Source organism: Dreissena polymorpha, chromosome 16 (assembly GCF_020536995.1).
Source record: "Dreissena polymorpha isolate Duluth1 chromosome 16, UMN_Dpol_1.0, whole genome shotgun sequence".
Taxonomy (NCBI): Eukaryota; Metazoa; Mollusca; class Bivalvia; order Myida; family Dreissenidae; genus Dreissena; species Dreissena polymorpha.
The window spans coordinates 21,571,198-21,596,012 of NC_068370.1; the positions used below are offsets into that span (position 1 = coordinate 21,571,198).

General features: G+C 40.3%; 1 protein-coding gene and 1 long non-coding RNA gene across 3 annotated transcripts in view; both read right to left on the bottom strand.

The window, feature by feature from the left end:
• LOC127862277 (probable global transcription activator SNF2L2) overlaps nt 1–24,815 on the bottom strand; it is a 76,912-nt gene that overhangs the window by 6,406 nt on the left and 45,691 nt on the right. For both annotated transcript variants that reach the window (XM_052401338.1, XM_052401337.1), the window contains exons 24-31: nt 24,212–24,289; nt 23,283–23,390; nt 16,790–16,900; nt 15,279–15,523; nt 14,521–14,626; nt 12,906–13,007; nt 9,312–9,459; nt 6,520–6,584 (exon numbers count right to left, since the gene is read on the bottom strand). In XM_052401338.1, the coding sequence (XP_052257298.1) occupies nt 6,520–6,584; nt 9,312–9,459; nt 12,906–13,007; nt 14,521–14,626; nt 15,279–15,523; nt 16,790–16,900; nt 23,283–23,390; nt 24,212–24,289 (963 nt within the window). The remainder of the gene's footprint in view (nt 1–6,519; nt 6,585–9,311; nt 9,460–12,905; nt 13,008–14,520; nt 14,627–15,278; nt 15,524–16,789; nt 16,901–23,282; nt 23,391–24,211; nt 24,290–24,815) is intronic.
• LOC127862285 (uncharacterized) lies at nt 16,947–17,945 on the bottom strand. The gene is made up of 3 exons (XR_008040531.1): nt 17,686–17,945; nt 17,408–17,453; nt 16,947–17,222 (listed from the first exon to the last, which is right to left on the bottom strand). It is a non-coding gene; the product is annotated as an uncharacterized LOC127862285 (long non-coding RNA).

A 24,815-nucleotide genomic window follows, 5' to 3' on the forward strand; every position in this document is an offset into this window, starting at 1 on the left:
ATACAGAGGAAGTCTGTGATTGTGTCTGGTTGCAAATAGATCGACCAGGGGATAACCGAACTTGAAAAAGATCTGGTTGGTCACTTCTTGATGAAGTGTCCACTCCGATGGAAGTAACTGGTGTTTGCGAGACAAACCATCCGCCAGGGCGTTGAGGCGACCTGGTATATATTTTGCCAGCAGATGAATGTTGAGTGTTTTGCAAAGAACAAGTAATTTTCTGGTTTCCAGATACAGGGATTGAGAATGTGTTCCCCCCTGTGCCTGGATGTAAGCCACCACAGATGTGTTGTCTGTTGACAACATCACACAAGAGTCTCGAAGATGTGATTGGAAATGAGATACAGCTAGAAATACTGCTCGCATTTCTAGATTGTTGATATGAAGGTGAGATTCCTGATGAGACCACAACCCTGAAATTATCAGACTGAGAGGTTCCAGGTGAGCACCCCACCCTTCCTTGCTCGCATCCGTTATTAGATATAATGACGGTTGCGGGGGAAGAAGGGGTACTCCTGCCAACAGAGTCTCCTCGTCTAGCCACCACTGAAGATGAGACCTTAAGGAGGGAAGGATTGGAATCTGTGTTAATAGATTGCCTGGAGACCATTTCCAACAAGCTGAGAGATAGTGCTGAAGAGGACGTAGGAAGAGACGTCCCAACTGCACAAAGTCTGCTACTGAGCTCAGGATACCGTTGAGAGAGAGGAATTCTTGAGCTGTTATATGAGATTGGGACAAAACCCAGTTGACCTTCATCAGAAGGTCTGATATACCTTGAATAGACACTCTGACCCGATTGATGTGGGTCAAGAAATTCATTCCCACAAACGTAAAGTCCTGTGAAGGAATGAGGTCTGATTTGTCTGCATTGAGAAGGAGCCCTAACGAGAGGAGCTCCTTCCAAGAGAATTCTAGGTTGTACAGAAGCAATTGACGATCGAGCTGGTGTAAGAGCCAGTCGTCGAAATACTGAAGAAGAATAATCCCGTGAACTCTGAGGTGTGATCCGACTGCCGACATTAGTTTGGTAAAAACTCGTGGGGCTGTCGCCAACCCGAAAGGCATAGACCGGAACTGGTAGACTTGGCCTTGAAAGGCGAATCGCAAGTACTTTCGGTAGTTGGGATGTATAGGAACATGGAAGTAAGCATCTTCCAGATCCAAAGACACCCCCCAGTGCAGGGGTTTGATGGATTCCCGTATGAAAGAAGGAGTCTCCATTTTGAAAGTTGGTTTGAGGAGATACATGTTGAACACTTTTAAATCTATTACTGGTCTCCAGGAACCATTTTTCTTTTGAACAAGAAAAAGACGACTGTAAAATCCTGGAGAATAAGGATCTTGAACCCTTTCTACCGCCTGTTTTTCCAAGAGCCCGAGAATGGACTCTGGAATATGTGGATGCCGAGATACCAGCTCTATAGGGACGCGAGAAAGTGGAGGCCTTTTTTCAAATTGAAAAGTCAGGCCTTTTGTCACAAGAGAATGAACCCATGCGTCTGAAGTAATTTGAAGCCATCGATTTGAGAAGTGGAAAAGTCTGGCCCCGACTGGTATTTCCGGCATCGGAGGTTGTGGAGGTAGAAAGGGAAAGGACCTAGGGCTGATAAGCAGGAGGTGCGCCCCTGCCGGTAGAAGGTTTGAAATTCCTCTGTCCCGGCTTGGGTTTGCCCTTTTTCCCAGAATCTTTATTAGAAGACTTGTGTGACAAAGAAGGTCTGTTATAGGAAGACTGCCTATTAGGACCTGACCGTGGATTAAAAGAAGGCTTTTTAGAGAAAAGGTTATTTCTCTTAGCCGTCTTGAATGCTGGAACTGCTGGTGGCCTAGAAGCAGGATGCTTAAAGACCCCTTGGCGTTGTCCAGAGTTGTTTCTAGCTAAAGAAGCATGAAGTTGGTCATCCTTGTCAGCTGTGATTGCTTCTTGTATCCTTCCACCAAAAAGAAACCCTGATGTGAGAGGAGCTGTTCTGAGCGAGTTCATACCAGGTTCCAACAGAAAATCTTTAGGTAAAGAAGTAAGGATAAGATCTCTACGAATCCTTAGCATCTCGGACATTGAAGAAGCAGAAGTGTGAGATAAGGCCAGTGTGGTCCGTGAGAGATGAATTAACAAATCACGGAGTTCCTCCGGAACAGATTCCGACCAATCACACACCATTTGTAAAATTGTCGCTAGCATGAAGTCAATTTGGTTAGTCAAACCTAATGATCTACGTTCCCTCATTTCCCAAGTTTCCAACATTGAAAACGGAACAGAAACTGAATTGGAACCACTTGGCATTACAAGAGATAGCTTGCTTATGTCCGGATCTGGAACCGGAAGTTTTGAAAAATCCAACCCAGATGTTGCATGTGGTACAGGAGGTTTGTAACTTTTACTACCTTCCTGGTGTTTTGGATCAGCTAGTTCCTTAGGAATTTTCCATGTTTCTCCTCGTTTTGGAATAGTCTTATTAGCTGATTCCAATGATTGAAGAACAGATAGAACAGTAGAACCAATGGGAAGTCGTGGGTCAGGACGAGCCGTCGACTTAATAACCCTGTTGGGATCAAATGTACGAAAAAGTTGTTCTGTCACAGAAATCGTCGCATTTGAAGACAGTTCAGCAGGTCTTGGACAGTAATCTTCACCAAGAGTACGAAACATCAGTTCATAGATCTGACCAATCGGAGCTAAATATTGATCCGTCTCAACATTAGATTCTGCATCTGAATCAGCCTCACTCTCTACAACACCAGCGGTTTGTATAGAATCAGCAGGAACAGAAGTGAGAATATCTTGTACCGGATTGTAATTGTCTGGTAACAGCGAATGATCATCCCCGACGTCAGTAAACTGATAATGTAAACCGGAAGAAGGTAAATTATCAGCATTGACCGGTACAAAATGTCCCGCCGAATTCTGTATCCATAGTGTATCAGGATTCGACAGGGTAGCTGTAGGGGGTACACGACTAGATACTGTAGATGATACCCGTGGTGTTGACACTGACGCCGTAGTAGTGAGATGAGCTCCTGAAGATGCAATACGTGTGGCAGTCAACGTTGGAACCGACACATTTGGCATGGAAACATGCGATTCCATAATGGAACACGATGGTGAACGACTATACGTATGGTAAGTCCGATGCTGTCTACGTGAACGTTGCCGACGTCCTCGTTTCCTGCAATGTCGAGATCTGGATCGGCTGCGCTGTCGAGATGTGGATCGGCTGCGATGAGATCGAGATTTTTTGGAATACCATCTCCGTGAGTGAAGACGTGATCGCTTATGAGCGCCGCGACGATAACTGCTCGACGAAGAAGAGCGTGTCCGATGTCCACTCCTTGATGAAGACGATGTATTCGACGACGAATCGGATGTAGAAGAATACGCCGATGATGAAAACCGAGTTCTTCTTTACCGGCGATTGGTGTTATCGGTGGCAGGCCCAACTGATGACTGTTGACCGGACCGGACCGGTGACCGGACCGGACCGTTGATCAATGACCGGACCGGACCGGTGACCGGACCGGTGACATGACCGGACCGGACCGGTGACATGACCGGTGACCGGACCGGACGGGTGACCGGCCGGTCATATTATGACCGGTTACGTCACCGGACAAAGACCGTAGAATGGCGGCTGCCATGTGGTCTGACATTGATCCAGTCGTTCCATGATCAATGTCGCCGGTATGCATGGTGTGAGTCATAAGATCTGATGACGATCGACTGACAACAACACCATCTTGCCCAGTACCCAGTGACTGACAAAACCGCTGGTCATCCTTGACCAGTGGAGTCACCGGGTAATCAACGTCGGATGGAGGTTCGTTGCGTTTGCGGCTGATCGACGTCCTCCGGCGACCTGCTTTTGTCCATACGTCGTAAGCCCACAAATCGCAAACCGCACATTTGTTATTAAATGTGCAACAGGTACATGCCAAGCAAGTATCGTGGGAATCCCACCTTGCTTTGATATGACCACAAGAACCTCTATCCTGTAAGTTCATTCTGAAATAAAAGAAACAGAAAGAACCTACAAAAGACAAATTAATGATTATAAATTCAAATAAAAAGTTAAACCACAAAATGTAAACACAAAGAACGCTGTCCAATTGACCTCAATTACTTATTGGGGAATAGGCACGAATTCCTCGTGGTTCACGTGCTCATGACGTCATGTACATGAGTGACGATGCAAACAAAGAAACCCAGCAAAAGCAGAAATATGACAATTACTGCAACAAAAAGTATAGAAATATAAACCGAATGATACAAATAAAAGATAAATAAACTTTATCCTTTTAAACTCCGCCAAAAACACAGTGAAAAGAACACATAAGTCCTGAGCCTAAAATAGGCGTGCACATGGTTTTATCCGGAAAGGAAAGATGAGTTGTGGTTCTTGATTTCCTGTTAGGTTGCATTGTACTATGTTTAACCTGATTTGGATTCTTATAGAGGTGGACGATTCCCAGCGCTTGAATATTTTCCGGATGAAATAACTCCCTTGGAAAGGGGTAAGCTAGAGATAACAGGTAACGTATTTATGATATTAAAATTTGGCTCAATTTGTGAACAGCTAAAATCATAAAATATGGTGTAGTTTTTTTGAGTTTACGTTATTCTTTTATCTTTAACTCAGCTGAGGTAAGTTTAGTACAAGAGGGCCTGAAAGGCCCAAAGTCACTCACCTGATATTCAAAGGAACTGACCTGTTCTGTGCAGCTCAAGATGTCATTAGAACAAAATGTTCTTACCAACTTTCATGACTAGTGAACACCCTGGCAGCCACGTTTTTCAACAGACCAGAACCATTTTCATACACATCCAAGATATGATTTAAACAAATATACTGACAAAGTTTCATGAAGATTCACAAAGCCCATATAAGGAAAAATGCCCCGCCCACTGGTGGCCATGTTTTTCAAGCAACTGGAACCAATTTCTAACCTGTCCAAATTATAATTGGGACAAATCTTCTGACAAAGTTTCATGATGATCGTACAATAAACATAGCTTCTAGAGTGTGAACAAGGTTTAACTATAGCTAAATAAGGAAAAATGCAACGCCCCCTTGGCGGCCATGTTTTTCCACCAACCGGAACCATTTTCAAACTCATCCAAGATATCATTGGGACAAACCATCTGACCAAGTTTCATGATGATCGGACAATAAATGTGGCCTCTAGAGTGTTAACAAGGTTTTAGTAAAGCCATATTTAAAAAAATGCCCCGCCCCCTGACGGCCATGTTTTTCAACCAACCAGCATCATTTTTGAACTCGTCCACGATATTATTGGGATGAATCTTCTGACCAAGTTTCATGAAGATCGGACAATAAATGTGGCCTCTAGAGTGTTAACAAGATTTTACTATAGCCATATATTGCCATACAAGGAAAAATGCCCCGCCTCTTGGCAGCCATGTTTTTCAAGCAAACTAACTATTTTCGAACTCATCGAAGATATCATTAAGACCAATCTTCTGACCAAATTTCATGAAGATTGGACAATAAATGTGGCCTCTAGAGTGTTCACAAGGTTTTACTATAGCTATATATAGCCATATAAGGAAAAATGCCCCACCCCTTGGCAGCCATGTTTTTCAAGCAAACATAACCATTTTTGAACTCGTCTAAGATATCATTGAGACCAATCTTCTGACCAAATTTCATGAAGATTGGACAATAAATGTGGCCTCTATAGTTTTACTATAGCCATTTAAGGAAAACTGCCCCGCACCCTGGCGGCCATGTTTTTTCACCGATCTGGACCATTTTCGAACTCGTCCGAGATATCAATGAAACCAATGTTTTGACCAAGTTTCATGATGATTGGGCAAAAACTGAGACTTCTAGAGTGTTAACAAGGTTTCTCTATAGCCATATAAGGAATACTGCCCCGCCCCCTGGCGGCCATGTTTTTCAACGGACCGGAACCATTTTTGAACTCAACCAACATATCATTTAGACTAACATTTTGACAAAGTTACATGAAGATTGGGAATCAAATGTGACTTCTACAGTGTTCACAAGGTTTTTCTTTTTTTTGACCTAGTGACCTAGTTTTTGACCCAGCATGACCCAGTTTCGGACTCAGTCGAGGTATTAATGGGACAAATGTTCTGACCAAATGTCATGAAGATCAGATAATAAATGTGGCCTCTAGAGTGTTCACAAGGCAAAATGTTGACGACGCACAACGCCTGACGGACAAAAGGCGATCACAAAAGCTCACCATGAGCACGTTGTGCTCAGGTGAGCTAAAAACATACTGTATCAGCAATTTTTTGCCAAATGAAAATTGTTTTTGACTCGAATATTTATTTTAAAAAGATCCATATAAGTAGAGTAGAGATTTATTACAAATAAAACTTATGAGGAGTCTGTCAATAATTTGAGTCAATATTAAAGTTTACAAACTGCTATTTTACAATCCCAGACAAAGTATTCATGTCTGATAACATATACAATAATACCACTGCTGTTATTATAGCAAGTGCATGGTGCATTTATTGAATCTCACCTTGGACTTTGATTTGTCACGATCCTTGTCTTTGGTCTTTGACTTCGTAGTTGAGGTTGATTGAGCTGAAACAAGCAGATAGATCACTTAATTCACCTGAAAGGCATATTAGGACAAATAATATTTTTTTGGTGAGTAATACAACTGAAATGTCATGTTAGGGGAATAAACATATCCAGAACATTTGGTGAAGATTACAAGAAAAGTGAATGAATAAATGCCTGAATTTTATGGCAACAAACATTGGCAGAAAGATTGGTAAAGACTCCATGAAATCTGGATGAATAAAAAAGCAGAAATGGCTCAATAATCATGTTTGTTTAAACAAAGGGGAATGACTTTGAATTGCATTGCGCAAGGCTGGTTATCAAATAAGGCCTCCATTTTATGTCAATAAATATTTCCATAAAGTGTGGTCAATATTTACTAAAATAAGAGATAAAGAGCAGAAGCCGCCAATTTTCCTTTTCTTTATCACTAAATGGCAACGACTCTGACGTTCCAAGCACACATTTCCCGTTTAATTGCATTTTTGTGTCTACAAACATTTCCAGGAAGTTTGATGAAGATTTGATGAAAACTGTCCGAGTACGAGAGCAGAAGCAGCATATTTAGCAATAATTGTATAAATTAAGTGCAATAAATCTGATGTACTAGGTGGGGATCAGGCATTGTATCACTTGGCTTCCATTGTATGTTAACAACAAATATTTCCAGAAAGTTTGGTGAAAATTCCATGAAAACAATACAACTTGGTGAGCTGAAAGCCATGTGCCAAGACATCAGGCCACCCAACAAGAATGTTCCCATAAAACATCGGGTCAAGAAACAGGCTCATGTAATTGTTGATTTGTGATTACCAGTATATTTCAAGGACTTAACTACGATATCGTTGTCAATGGATTTAACACTGAGAAATATGGAATACCTATAGGGTAGAATGTATTTTATTATTAAGATGCCTCATTATTACACTAAGATAATCTATATAACAAGCTTATAACAAACAGAAACATTCTCATCCTATAAGGGAAAGATCAGCTAAACTACTGAAAAATCCACAGGTTCAAACTAATAAAACATCACAAGTCTGTAATTAATTTTAAATAATCTAAGATGATGGGCAAAGGGGCTAAAGCGCTGACCTGAGACCCTAAGGAACCAAACTGGTCTAAGCAGGTAGTGTTATATAGATATAAAAATAGATAAATAATGAAAACTGCCTCAAAAAATTGAAGCCATGTTTTTTAACAAATCACACATTTTTTTAACTCAACCCAGATATCATAACAACATAATTTGTGTGTGTTCTGAGTAAGTTTCACAACAAGTGGGTCAAAAATGTTACTTCTGGTGCTCAAGTTGTTTTACTACAGCCAAATAAGAAAACTGACCCGCCTCAGAGCGGCAATGTAAACAGACAGAAATCATATCTAATAAATCAGAGAAACCATTAAAACAAATGTTCAGAGAAAGTTTCATGAAGATTGTGCAACTAAATGTGTCTTAATGAACACAAGCTTTTTCTTGAATTTTATCATGTGAACTAGTTTTTGACCCCACATTTTTTTGGGACAAATGTTTTAACCAATTTTCAAGATAATTGGACAATAAATGTGACATGGGAGAGTGTTCACTAGATTTGTTCTTTAATCTTAACTTGTGACCTAGTTTATAACACTACATGATCCAGTTTGGAAATCGGAAAAAAATCATTGGGACACATTTTCTGAATAAGTTTATGAAGATTGGGCAACAAATGTAGCCTTTGATGTGTTTACATATTTTTCTTAAATTTACCTAGTGACCTAGTTACATACCCCACCAGACCCCGCTTCAAACCTGGCCAAAATTTTGTTGATCAGACCAAGTTTCATTAGATAGTACGATTAAGGTGGCCTATAGTGCTCACTAGTTTTTTTATAGTTTGACCTAATTACGTAGTTTTTGATCATGTTATCAAGTTTCAAACTTGGCTCAGGTACTATTGGGACAAATGTTCTGACCAAGTTTCATACAGATTGGGTTTTAAATGTGGTCTTGAGTGTTCACAAGCTTCTTCTTTACTTAAACCTTCTTACCTGGTTTTTGGCCCCAGTGTGACAAATGTTTTGACCAATTTTCATCATGAATGGACAAAGTGGCCTCTAGAGTGTTCACTAGCTGTTTATTTAATTTGACCTAGTGATCTATTTGTTGACCCCAGATGACCCAGCTTTGAACTTGTCCTAGATATCATTGAGAACATTGTCATGAATATTTAGCATTAAATGTTGCTACCTAATGTTCACTAGCTTTTCTTTTCTTTGACCTTGTTTTTGATCCAATGTGACCTATTTTTAAACTCGCCCAATATTTCATTTGGACAAATGTTCTGACCAAGTTTCAAGAGAACCAACCAATAAATGTCGCCACTTAGGTGATTGCTTGCTTATTGTTTACTTACACCTAGTGATCTAGTTTAAGGCCCCACATGACCAAGTTTCAAAATAGGCGAATATATCATTGGGGGAAAATGTTCAAACCATGTTTCAGGAAGATTGGGCACAAAATGTGGCCTCCATAGTGTTCACAAGCCTTTTTGATTTATTTGACACAGTTAACCATTTTGGAACATGTCCAAGATGTCACTGCAATTTTTTTTCATAAATACTGAGCAATAAATGCTGCACCTGTGTTCACAAGTAAAATGTTCAGGCAAATTGCAGTAAAATGACAAAAGGAAATCACAAAAGTTCAATATGAGCACATTGTGCTCAGGCCAGCTAAACAAGCAGAACAGGAGAACATACTGTCAGTTTCGTCTCCATCACTGCTGTCGTCGCTGCTGTCGTCAGTGTCATCATCAGAGGAGTCGTCACTGGAGTCACTGCTGTCCTTGGTCAGCCGCTCCTTTGCACTTGTCAGCACAGACTGCAGCACTATAGAGTCCTCATAGATCTGAAGACAGAGATAGCAACATTGGTATACAACACATACAGCACTATAGAGTCCTCATAGATCTGAAGACAGAGATAGCAACATTGGTATACAACACATGCCGGACTATAGAGTCCTCATAGATCTGAAGACAGAGATAGCAAAATTGGTATACAACATATGCCGGACTATAGAGTCTTCATAGATCTGAAGACAGAGATAGCAACATTGGTATACAACATATGCCGGACTATAGAGTCCTCATAGATCTGTAGACAGAGATAGCAACATTGGTATACAACATATGCAGCACTATAGAGTCCTCATAGATCTGAAGACAGAGATAGCAACATTGGTATACAACACATGCCGGACTATAGAGTCTTCATAGATCTGTAGACAGAGATAGCAACATTGGTATACAACATATGCAGCACTAAAGAGTCCTCATAGATCTGTAGACAGATATAGCAACACTTGTATACAACACATGCAGCACTATAGAGTCCTCATAGATCTGTAGACAGAGATAGCAACATTGGTATACAACATATGTAGCACTATACAGTCCTCATAGATCTGAAGACAGAGATAGCAACATTGGTATACAACACATGCCGGACTATAGAGTCTTCATAGATCTGTAGACAGAGATAGCAACATTGGTATACAACATATGCAGCACTATAGAGTCCTCATAGATCTGAAGACAGAGATAGCAACATTGGTATACAACACATGCCGAACTATAGAGTCCTCATAGATCTGTAGACAGAGATAGCAACATTGGTATACAACATATGCAGCACTATAGAGTCCTCATAGATCTGAAGACAGAGATAGCAACATTGGTATACAACACATGCCAAACTATAGAGTCCTCATAGATCTGTAGACAGAGATAGCAACATTGGTATACAACATATGCAGCACTATAGAGTCCTCATAGATCTGTAGACAGAGATAGCAACACTTGTATATAACACATGCAGAACTATAGAGTCCTCATAGATCTGTAGACAGAGATAGCAACATTGGTATACAACACATACAGCACTATCGAGTCCTCATAGATCTGTAGACAGAGATAGCAACATTGTTATACAACACATACAGCATTATAGAGTCCTCATAGATCTGAAGAAAGAGATAGCAACACTGGTATACAACACATACAGCACTATAGAGTCCTCATAGATCTGTAGACAGAGATAGCAACTCTGGTATACAGCACATGCAACACTATAGAGTCCAAATAGATCTGTAGACAGAGATAGCAACATTGGTATACAACACATGCAACACTTAAGAGTCCTCATAGATCTGAAGACAGAGATAGCAACATTGGTATACAACATATGCAGCACTATAGAGTCCTCATAGATCTGTAGACTGAGATAGCAACACTTGTATACAACACATACAGCACTATAGAGTCCTCATAGATCTGTAGACAGAGATAGCAACATTGGTATACAACATATGCAGCACTATAGAGTCCTCATAGATCTGAAGACAGAGATAGCAACATTGGTATACAACAAATGCCGGACTATAGAGTCTTCATAGATCTGTAGACAGAGATAGCAACATTGGTATACAACACATGCAACACTAAAGAGTCCTCATAGATCTGTAGACAGAGATAGCAACATTGGTATACAACACATGCAACACTAAAGAGTCCTCATAGATCTGTAGACTGAGATAGCAACACTGGTATACAACACAAGCAGCACTATCGAGTCCTCATAGATCTGTAGACAGAAATAGCAACACTGGTATACAACACATACAGCACTATCGAGTCCTCATAGATCTGTAGACAGAGATAGCAACATTGGTATACAACACATAGCATAATATAAACCATCCAGTCTTCATAGATCTGCAGGCAACCATAGCATCATGTGTACACAACATGTAACTTGAATATAAATCAATGAGTCCATACAGATATGCAGGCACAGATAGTAATATTGGTGAACAATATATAAACCATCCAGTCTACATAGATCTGCAGGCACAGATAGCGACATTGGTATACAACTTACAAAATAAGTATCAACCAGTGTCCACACAAGTCTGTGCATTGCAATAACAAATGTTCTCATCAAGTTTCATGATGAGTGAACTAAAAATGTATCTTTTAGAGTGCTAACAAGGTTTTACTATAGCCATATAAGGATAAAGTTCCGGCCATGTTTTTCAACAGACCGGAACCATTTTCTTACTCATCCAAGACTTTTAGAGTGTTATCAAGTTTTTACTATATCCATAAAAGAACAAGAAACCGTCGGAGACGGGTGATGCTCCCCAATTATTTTTTTTGTCACAATATTGCACTATCTATTCAGATAAAAGGAAACGTCTAGTAGTTGGGGGGACAAGAATTGCACTATATGAACAGTTTATAGAAAATTTCAAAGGGCCATAACTCTGTGAAAAATCATCCAACCATATCCGACTGATACTATGCACATCTCCTGTTGGAAGTGAAGCTTCCCATAAAGTTTCATTGAAATCCGGTCATTAGTTGCTGAGAAATAGCCCGGACAAGAATTGTACATGGACGGACGGACGAAGCGACTATATGCTCCCCCCCAAACATTTTTGGGGGAGCATAAAAACGCCTGGCCTTCTGGCGGCCATGTTTTTTAACCAAACAGAACAATTTTCAAACTCATCCAAGATATAATTGCAAACCATCTTCTGACTATGTTTTTAATGAAGATCGGACAATAAAATGGCCTCTAGAGTGTTAACAAGGTTTAACTATAGCCAAATGCCTGCCCTCTGGCAGCCATGTTTTTTAAGCAATTGGAACCATTTTAGAACTCGTCATAGATATCATCGGGACAAATCTTCTGACCAAGTTTCATGATGCTCGGAAATAAATCTGGCCTCTAGAGTGTTAACAAGGTTTTACTATAGCAATATAAGAAACAAGAGAGCCTGAAAGCCCAAAAGTCACTCACCACAAAGGAAATGACCTGTTTCGTTCAGCCCAAGATATCATTACAACAAATGTTCTGACCAAGTTTCATGAAGAGCGAACTATAAATGTAACTTTTAGAGTGCTAACAAGGTTTTACTATATTTGCCATATAATGATTAATTGCACACGCTATGGCGGCCATGTATTTCAACCAACCTGAAACATTTTCGAACTTGTCCAAGATATTATTGGCACAAAACTTCTGACTAAATAGCATGAAGATCGGACAATAAAAGTGGCCTCTAGTGTTAACAAGGCAAATTTTAACAGACGCATCACAAAAGCTCACCATGAGCACATTGTGCTCAGGTGAGCTCAAAACAAATACATTTCACAAAAGGAGAAATCAGAGGAAAAACTTTCTACATGAGCTGCTTAACAAAGCCTGAGATGAGGTGTTGTGAAATCTCAGCTCAGAGCTCTACATGAGTTGAGACAACAGTTACATGTATGATCACTAGTCGCCCACCTGAGATCCGTCCACGTTGTAGAGCTGTGCGTTCTGACAGAGAGTGAAGATGTCATCTTCCAGGTCCTCCAGGCATCGGTACTTGTGGTCCTTGATACGCTTCTGTAACCATAGCAACCAAACACCGGTCAACAGTACTGGCACACCACAACCAGGGGTTACACATATATCATTGAGCCTTGCTCTTGTTAATGGTGCTTGATGCATGTGCCTATGTGTCTACAAATATTGGTTTTTGCAGTCTACATGTGCCTATGTGTCTACAAATATTGGCTTGTGCAGTCTACATGTGCCTATGTGTCTACAAATATTGGCTTGTGCAGTCTACATGTGCCTCTGTGTCTACAAATATTGGCTTGTGCAGTCTACACAGGCTTGATGCATGTGCCTATGTGTCTACAAATATTGGCTTGTGCAGTCTACATGTGCCTATGTGTCTACAAATATTGGCTTGTGCAGTCTACATGTGCCTCTGTGTCTACAAATATTGGTTTGTGCAGTCTACATGTGCCTATGTGTCTACAAATATTGGCTTGTGCAGTCTACATGTGCCTCTGTGTCTACAAATATTGGCTTGTGCAGTCTACATGTGCCTATGTGTCTACAAATATTGGCTTGTGCAGTCTACACAGGCTTGATGCATGTGCCTATGTGTCTACAAATATTGGCTTGTGCAGTCTACATGTGCCTATGTGTCTACAAATATTGGCTTGTGCAGTCTACATGTGCCTATGTGTCTACAAATATTGGCTTGTGCAGTCTACATGTGCCTCTGTGTCTACAAATATTGGCTTGTGCAGTCTACATGTGCCTCTGTGTCTACAAATATTGGCTTGTGCAGTCTACATGTGCCTCTGTGTCTACAAATATTGGCTTGTGCAGTCTACATGTGCCTCTGTGTCTACAAATATTGGCTTGTGCAGTCTACATGTGCCTATGTGTCTACAAATATTGGCTTGTGCAGTCTACACAGGCTTGATGCATGTGCCTCTGTGTCTACAAATATTGGCTTGTGCAGTCTACATGTGCCTATGTGTCTACAAATATTGGCTTGTGCAGTCTACACAAGCTAATCAGGGAGGAAACTTTCTGCCTAAACTGGATTTTTGCTAAACTTCCTTTAAACGGAAAATTTAATAAAAGCGGACAGTGTCATCCCTAATAAGCCTGTGCAGACTTCACAGGCTAATCTACGAAGACACTTTATGCATATGCATTTAGCCGCATTATGCCAAAGTGCATCTCAATTGTTCTTACAAAGTACCTTAACACCTGACAATTATACTGAGGGTGTTATTACATATACCAAAATAGGTATTCTAATATTAAATCTTAAAACAGTTTTTATCAAAATATTTTATGGTCACTTTACACCCCTTTTTTATATTTTTATTACAAAGGCAGTAGTATTTGGAGTAAAAAGCATAAACAGCTCAATAACATTGATCCAATATTCTTAAACTTGCATAGCATTAATTCCATGCTTGAATTGAATCTAGCATTCTCACTCAGTTTTGTTAGGGCATATGTTCATAGTAATAGTAGTCAAACTATTTAAACATCAAAGTCTTAGTCAGATCATTAATACTAATGAGCTTCAATTCATGGTAGTTACCCTTATTTTCTTGAAGTCAAGTGGGTTGGTAATGATTTCATAGTACTCCGGTAATTCCTTCTTTGAAGGCAACTTTTCAAATGCTCCACTCAACATTCTTCCATCACTGGAAAATCATTAGTACATGCTATATTTACCCAATAAGCTTGCATCAAAACACAATTTTATCGGACAAAGCTAAGAAAACAAGATAATGATTACTTTTAACAACAACAAAAATACCGCTAAACACAAAAACACAAATCAGAAGTTATTTGTAGAACAAATGAAGATTATATTCTGTTTGAGCCCTTTAGTATGTTTAAGAAATAGTAAACAATAATGAAGGTCTTCTAGCCTATTAGTGACTGAGCCCTAAAACATGTCAACCAAAGCAGATTTAAGGCCTTAAATAATAAGTACAAACAAATAAGAATCCTGTTGTATGAGGTACAATAAATGTTATAAGTGAAACATTTATCAACTTAATAGTGAAACATTTATCAACAAGGGCCATGACACACACACATGACTTAAAACCACAGACTGCTTTGCCAGCTATGTACCAAAGTGATGCTTTGATTGTGGGAAATGTCACTTGAGAAATATGAAAGACCTCCACTCCTCAAACTTAAAACATTGTAGGCCAACAACCAAGCGACTGATCAACAAAATGACTTACAAAGAAATTCCTAATATACCAACTTCAAACTTCATTTGGAGGGCTATAATTACAAGTAGTTTTTCTCCGTGTAAAAGTTAAAATCAAAACTACTTACGCATCCTTGTATCGAAGCACAATGTCTAGCAATTTTTTCAGCTGGGCCTCCACTTTAGGAGGATTGGGTTTCAGCTTCTCCACTGGCGGGCGGCCACGCCTTTTCTTAATGGGTGTCTCTCCCGGGCTCAACTTCTGGGCTGGATCATCAGGGGCCTTCTTACGCTTACGACCCGTTTTCTTCTTTTCAGGCTTTTCCTCACGCATTTCCTCCTCAATTTCATCAAGATTTCCATCCTCTATTGCCTGCAATAAGATTCACTATTTTTCTCTCTCAGACTTTCAAGATTAAGCGAATTTTGTACAAGAATGTTGGTGCAACAAGTGCTTTGTCACAGACAAAACAGCAGTCCTCTACCATGTTTATGTTACTGGACAAAGCTTTCAGTACTTATTAAGTTATTTCAATTTCAAGATTGTAGTTTATTTTATGCTTTCTGATGGTGTATAGAGAAATGTCAGTGAATTAAAACTGATATTTTTCTGTTTTAAGCAGTGAAAAATTAACAGTTGAAATTATTGAAAATGTTCATTGTCTGACCAGAACTATTTTTAGATATCTTTGTTTTCCCCAATGTGACCCCCCCCCCCCCCCCCCCAATGTTACCAAGGGTGATTACCCTGCATTGAATGTTCATTCTTCTCTTAAACATACATGTAATAACATTTCGGGGCGCCAAACGCTGAATTATATTGTCCAGAATGGCAAAAATACAAAAATAATCATTTGTAAGCATAAAATGAAAAGAAAATGTGTTGGATTTGGTGTAATATTGATTTTAATTCACTCGTGATCATATAAAAATATTTTGTCTATGATCACTCGTGAATTAAAATCAATATTCCACCAAATCCAACAAATATCCTCTATATTTTTATAATTTTTGTAACAATAGCAACCACAATACTTGACAGACAACAAAAAGACAAATTGTGCCCATATTCCAAATATGACCTCTATCCAAATACAGAGTTTCATCTAGGAGTTGTATTTTGAGGTTTCACATGATCCAGACTTTCCTTAGTTTTCACTTATTGTTATAACCATAGAAAGGACAATTAATATCGGACAGAAAATCTTAAATAACTTGTTTATTCCCAAATGGTCTTGCATTGACTTAAAAAGTCATTTCAATCTAGCTTTAAACTTCTTTTTCAGGACAGTTTTTACATATTTCTGTAACCATAGCATCAATAATAAGACAAAAACGTAAAGACCATGAATGCTTTCCATATGGCGCTCCAGCCACATACAAAGTTTAATTCACTCAGCCTTAGTGCTTCATTAGTTATCACAAGATCCTAATTCAGACAGACATAATGATGGTGGGGGTGGGGGATTAAAACCGAAATGACTGGCCTGATTCGCTAGTAGGGGGTTAATTGTCCTTTGACAATGCCCTCCCTACAAAATGTGAAAGTACAATTAATCAAAAGAAAAAGCAAGATGAGGTAACTGATGCCAAGTGCAAGCCCCAGGGACTGCCATACTTGCAGGCATGTAGTACGCACCCTGAGCCACTGTTTCTCAGTGAGTTGGTCAGAGTAGTCGACCTCCTTCCTCTGCCTGGAGCCGCGACCAAACATCTTCTCCTCCTCCTCCTCCGCTGTCAAGCGCTCAACCTGAAAAATTATATACAAACATATCATTTCTACAGCCAGTGTCTACCTGAAACATCATATACAAACATATCATTTATACAGCCAGTGTCTACCTGAAACATCATAAACAAACGTATCATTTCTACAGCCAGTGTCTACCTGAAACAACATATACAAACATATCATTTCTACAGCCAGTGTCTACCTGAAACATAATATACAAACATTTCATTTCTACAGCCAGTGTCTACCTGAAACATCATATACAAACATATCATTTCTACAGCCAGTGTCTACCTGAAACATCATATACAAACATATCATTTCTACAGCCAGTGTCTACCTGAAACATCATATACAAACGTATCATTTCTACAGCCAGTGTCTACCAGAAACATCATATACAAACATATCATTTCTACAGCCAGTGTCTACATGAAACATCATATACAAACATATCTGTTTCTACAGCCAGTGTCTACCTGAAACATCATATACAGACATATCATTTCTACAGCCAGTGTCTACCTGAAACATCAAATACAAACATATCATTTCTACAGCCAGTGTCTACCTGAAACATCATATACAAACATATCATTTCTACAGCCAGTGTCTACCTGAAACATCATGTTCACACATATCATTTCTGCAGCCAGTGTTTACATGAAACATAATATACAAACATATCATTTTCCTACAGCCAGTGTTTACCTGAAACATCATATACAAACATGTGATTTCTACAGCCAGTGTCTACCTGAAACATCATATACAGACATATCATTTCTACAGCCAGTGTCTACCTGAAACATCAAATACAAACATATCATTTCTACAGCCAGTGTCTACCTGAAACATCATATACAAACATATCATTTCTACAGCCAGTGTCTACCTGAAACATCATGTTCACACATATCATTTCTGCAGCCAGTGTTTACATGAAACATAATATACAAACATATCATTTTCCTACAGCCAGTGTTTACCTGAAACATCATATACAAACATGTGATTTCTACAGCCAGTGTCTACCTGAAACATCATATACAGACATATCATTTCTACAGCCAGTGTCTACCTGAAACATCAAATACAAACATATCATTTCTACAGCCAGTGTCTACCTGAAACATCATATACAAACATATCATTTCTACAGCCAGTGTCTACCTGAAACATCATGTTCACACATATCATTTCTGCAGCCAGTGTTTACATGAAACATAATATACAAACATATCATTTTCCTACAGCCAGTGTTTACCTGAAACATCATATACAAACATGTGATTTCTACAGCCAGTGTCTACCTGAAACATCATATACAAACATATCATTTCTACAGCCAGTGTCTACCTGAAACATCATATACAAACATTTCATTTCTACAGCCAGTGTCTACCTGAAACATCATATACAAACATTTCATTTCTACAGCCAGTGTCCATCTATTGCGGACCGTTTTCAGTAAGTTCCATAACTGACATAACTAAGGACTTTCTGTACTTGGCATCAACTTAAAGTGATGGATATCAGCACAAGCTCTCAAGCCCTGTTCTAGCAATTTATTATAATGATTGCCTCAGCTTTAATGGCTGCACTAAGAACTACTAAGTTTAACCAGAAAAAGGCACAGACATTCAACTGAAATAATCTCCGTTATATTGGATTCTGTTATATAGCGATGTCCAATATATTGCAAGTCGGCCTTGGACCCAATTTTTGTCACCCACTTTTAATTTTCTGTGTTATTAGACATTCATTACACCAGTTTGGTTCAGATTGCTTGCCTTCATTGTGCATCACATTCAAGATTGTGTACTGCGACAAACAATGACCCCACTTGCCCAACTTCAAAGGTAATTTACCGTGTCACCTTTCACAACATTCTCTATAAAATTTGCTTTGAACTGAAATGATGCAAGCTGTCAATCACTTTCTTCTTAGTAATCGTATCGGCCAATCAGCGCTAGCGTGTTTTGAAATTGCTAAACAATGCTAATCCATACCTATACATGCATGAATGACCTGACCAGTTATTTGGCACGCCGGTTATATCGTGATCGCGATCTTTGGACCCCACGAACCGCGATATAACATAGTTGCATTGTACTGTTAAAGTCGGAGAAAGAAACACAATAAATATGAGCCTTACTTTAGAAAAGCGGGGCATACTGCATGCACGTAACGTGTTGTCTCAGATTAGCCTGTGAGGTATACACATGCGCATAACGTGTTGTCTCAGATTAGCCTGTGAGGTATACAGTTGCGCGTAACGTGTTGTCTCAGATTAGCCTGTGAGGTATATACATGCGCGCAACGTGTTGTCTCAGATTAGCCTGTGAGGTATACACATGCGCGCGATGTGTTGTCTCAGATTAGCCTGTGAGGTATATACATGCACTCAACGTGTTGTCTCAGATTAGCCTGTGAGGTATATACATGCGCACAATGTGTTGTCTCAGATTAGCCTGTGAGGTATACACATGCGCGCAACGTGTTGTCTCAGATTAGCCTGTGAGGTATATACATGCACGCAATGTGTTGTCTCAGATTAGCCTGTGAGGTATATACATGCACTCAACGTGTTGTCTCAGATTAGCCTGTGAGGTATATACATGCGCACAATGTGTTGTCTCAGATTAGCCTGTGAGGTATACACATGCGCGCAACGTGTTGTCTCAGATTAGCCTGTGAGGTATACACATGCACTCAACGTGTTGTCTCAGATTAGCCTGTGAGGTATACACATGCACGCAACGTGTTGTCTCAGATTAGCCTGTGAGGTATACACATGCACGCAACGTGTTGTCTCAGATTAGCCTGTGAGGTATACACATGCACGCAACGTGTTGTCTCAGATTAGCCTGTGAGGTATACACATGCACGCAACGTGTTGTCTCAGATTAGCCTGTGAGGTATACACATGCACTCAATGTGTTGTCTCAGATTAGACTGTGAGGTATATACATGCACGCAACGTGTTGTCTCAGATTAGCCTGTGAGGTATATACATGCACTCAATGTGTTGTCTCAGATTAGCCTGTGAGGTATACACATGCACTCAATGTGTTGTCTCAGATTAGCCTGTGAGGTATACACATGCACGCAACGTGTTGTCTCAGATTAGCCTGTGAGGTATACACATGCACGCAACGTGTTGTCTCAGATTAGCCTGTGAGGTATACACATGCACTCAATGTGTTGTCTCAGATTAGACTGTGAGGTATATACATGCACGCAACGTGTTGTCTCAGATTAGCCTGTGAGGTATATACATGCACTCAATGTGTTGTCTCAGATTAGCCTGTGAGGTATACACATGCACTCAATGTGTTGTCTCAGATTAGCCTGTGAGGTATACACATGCACGCAACGTGTTGTCTCAGATTAGCCTGTGAGGTATACACATGCACGCAACGTGTTGTCTCAGATTAGCCTGTGAGGTATATACATGCACGCAACGTGTTGTCTCAGATTAGCCTGTGAGGTATACACATGCACGCAACGTGTTGTCTCAGATTAGCCTGTGAGGTATACATATGCACGCAACGTGTTGTCTCAGATTAGCCTGTGAGGTATACACATGCACTCAACGTGTTGTCTCAGATTAGCCTGTGAGGTATACACATGCACGCAACGTGTTGTCTCAGATTAGCCTGTGAGGTATACACATGCACTCAATGTGTTGTCTCAGATTAGCCTGTGAGGTATACACATGCACTCAACGTGTTGTCTCAGATTAGCCTGTGAGGTATACACATGCACTCAACGTGTTGTCTCAGATTAGCCTGTGAGGTATATACATGCACGCAACGTGTTGTCTCAGATTAGCCTGTGAGGTATATACATGCACTCAATGTGTTGTCTCAGATTAGCCTGTGAGGTATACACATGCACGCAACGTGTTGTCTCAGATTAGCCTGTGAGGTATACACATGCATGCAACGTGTTGTCTCAGATTAGCCTGTGAGGTATACACATGCACTCAACGTGTTGTCTCAGATTAGCCTGTGAGGTATACACATGCACTCAACGTGTTGTCTCAGATTAGCCTGTGAGGTATACACATGCACTCAACGTGTTGTCTCAGATTAGCCTGTGAGGTATATACATGCATGCAACGTGTTGTCTCAGATTAGCCTGTGAGGTATATACATGCATGCAACGTGTTGTCTCAGATTAGCCTGTGAGGTATACACATGCACGCAACGTGTTGTCTCAGATTAGCCTGTGAGGTATATACATGCACACAACGTGTTGTCTCAGATTAGCCTGTGAGGTATATACATGCATGCAACGTGTTGTCTCAGATTAGCCTGTGAGGTATACACATGCATGCAACGTGTTGTCTCAGATTAGCTTGTGAGGTATACACATGCACTCAACATGTTGTCTCAGATTAGCCTGTGAGATATACACATGCACGCAACGTGTTGTCTCAGATTAGCCTGTGAGGTATATACATGCACGCAACATGTTGTCTCAGATTAGCCTGTGAGGTATATACATGCACGCAACGTGTTGTCTCAGATTAGCCTGTGAGGTATACACATGCACGCAACATGTTGTCTCAGATTAGCCTGTGAGGTATACACATGCACGTAACGTGTTGTCTCAGATTAGCCTGTGAGGTATACACATGCACTCAACGTGTTGTCTCAGATTAGCCTGCGAGGTATATACATGCACGCAACGTGTTGTCTCAGATTAGCCTGTGAGGTATACACATGCACGCAACGTGTTGTCTCAGATTAGCCTGTGAGGTATATACATGCACGCAACATGTTGTCTCAGATTAGCCTGTGAGGTATATACATGCACGCAACATGTTGTCTCAGATTAGCCTGTGAGGTATACACATGCACGCAACGTGTTGTCTCAGATTAGCCTGTGAGGTATATACATGCACGCAACGTGTTGTCTCAGATTAGCCTGTGAGGTATATACATGCACGCAATGTGTTGTCTCAGATTAGCCTGTGAGGTATATACATGCGCGTAACGTGTTGTCTCAGATTAGCCTGTGAGGTATATACATGCACTCAACGTGTTGTCTCAGATTAGCCTGTGAGGTATACACATGCACGCAACGTGTTGTCTCAGATTAGCCTGTGAGGTATATACATGCACGCAACGTGTTGTCTCAGATTAGCCTGTGAGGTATATACATGCACGCAACGTGTTGTCTCAGATTAGCCTGTGAGGTATATACATGCACGCAACGTGTTGTCTCAGATTAGCCTGTGAGGTATACACATGTGCGCAACGTGTTGTCTCAGATTAGCCTGTGAGGTATACACATGCACGCAACGTGTTGTCTCAGATTAGCCTGTGAGGTATACACATGCACTCAATGTGTTGTCTCAGATTAGCCTGTGAGGTATATACATGCACGCAATGTGTTGTCTCAGATTAGCCTGTGAGGTATACACATGCACGCAACATGTTGTCTCAGATTAGCCTGTGAGGTATACACATGCACGCAACATGTTGTCTCAGATTAGCCTGTGAGGTATACACATGCACGCAACGTGTTGTCTCAGATTAGCCTGTGAGGTATACACATGCGCACAATGTGTTGTCTCAGATTAGCCTGTGAGGTATACACATGCACGTAACGTGTTGTCTCAGATTAGCCTGTGAGGTATACACATGCACTCAACGTGTTGTCTCAGATTAGCCTGTGAGGTATACACATGCACGCAACGTGTTGTCTCAGATTAGCCTGTGAGGTATACACATGCACGCAACGTGTTGTCTCAGATTAGCCTGTGAAGTATACACATGCACGTAACGTGTTGTCTCAGATTAGCCTGTGAGGTATACACATGCACTCAACGTGTTGTCTCAGATTAGCCTGCGAGGTATATACATGCACGCAATGTGTTGTCTCAGATTAGCCTGTGAGGTATACACATGCACTCAACATGTTGTCTCAGATTAGCCTGTGAAGTATACACATGCACGTAACGTGTTGTCTCAGATTAGCCTGTGAGGTATACACATGCACGCAACGTGTTGTCTCAGATTAGCCTGTGAGGTATATACATGCACGCAACGTGTTGTCTCAGATTAGCCTGTGAGGTATACACATGTGCGCAACGTGTTGTCTCAGATTAGCCTGTGAGGTATACACATGCGCGCAACGTGTTGTCTCAGATTAGCCTGTGAGGTATACACATGCACTCAATGTGTTGTCTCAGATTAGCCTGTGAGGTATACAAAGGCTAATCTTGGATGACACTTTAGGCCTACACTGGGTTTCTGTTTAAAAGAGACGCCCTTCAAACAAATAATTCCATAATAAAAGCTTTAAGTGTCAAAGAAGCAGCCCATTAAATCAGAAGGACATAAATGTTAGCTATTCATATTCCCGTTTACTGGTCATGCAGTACCTCTGCCTCATCCTTGAGTATCCAGGATGGCAGCTCTGTCTCCTCCATCAGTCGGGGCTTCCTTGGCACAGCCTTGGCCTCCTCACGGCGCCGCTCAAAGTCCATTTGCTGCAGGGGAGAGTGAAACATGTATGCAGCACAGTGTAATACAATCAACAACACCCTTTTTAGAGAGAATTTTGTTGTTTCTCTGTAGGATCAAATCATCAAATTTTGTGACATGGTGTTGTGGAATAAAAATTCAGGTATCGGACGTTTCTCAAAGCAACTGTTAAAGGGAAAATGGATTTCTGAAAATTACTGATATTTAAATATACAGAAAAATAAGATTCCAGCATAAAATGTTCAAAGCACTGTTTCAACAGCCATTAATTGGCTAGTGTGTAAGAGACAAAATATGTTTGGCCTTAACAGGTAAATAACGAATGATGCAAGATACATATATAAATGTGTGTTTAAAAATTACATAAACACAAACATTCAGCATTCCTTTAAGTTTTAAAATGCAGTGTATTTAAATTTGGAAATAGTACTGATTATTGGGTTCAAATAGGCAGAGGTTGGGTACAAATAAGAAGACAATTGCTCCACGATTTATTTTGGAACATTATTATTGTTTTTCTTCACTCATGACCAATTTAAGCATGAGTAATGGGCAAAATGTTGTTTTGATAATTTATATCATTTTGCGACCCTGCAAAACTTCACCACCTTGCATTATAAACACAATTATACATGATAAAAATGCCATATGAAAGTGAAACCTTAGTTCAATTACACGCTGATTTCAGTCAAGAAAACTGATCGACAAAAACCATGCCAGTCCAGCTATTCTGAAGTAGCAACCTTTAGCAACTAATTAGAGCCAGTGGGCCAAGCCTACTATTGTACATGTATCCCCTATCTTCGGCCCTGGTAGTCATGGTTACCTGGTAGATGTTGAACTCCTCCTCTGACCTGGCCAACATCTGGTTGATGGTCTCATCATCAGGCACCTCGTCCTCCTCCTACATGTATGAGACACACACACTGATATCTAGGGCAGAAATATGCCTCTCTCTGGGCAACCGGGCTTAACCCATTTATGCCTAGTGGACTCTCCCATCCTTCCAAATTGGATCAATTTATTTCCAAAATTAGGGATGTGTAGTATATTTATTTTTATATGTAGAATTTTTCTTACAGAAATTCCTTTAAGCAAACAGCGCAGACCCTGCATTATGCGGCGTCTCATCTGGGTCTACGCTGTTTGCCAGGGCCTATTTTCTAGACGCTAGGCATAAATGGGTTAATGAAAGTGCCTTATGCGTCGTCCTAGATTAGCCTGGGCAGTCCACACAGACTAATTAGGGACAACACTTTCCACCTAGACTGGATATTCCTCTAGAAGAACAGTGTAAAGTGTTGTCCCTTATTAGCCTGCGTATACTTCACATGCTAATCTCTGATGACACCTTATGCACAGCCATAAAGACCAGTTGTTCACAGAGTTATGCTCATATATATCAGGGACCTGTTCACAGATGGGCAAAA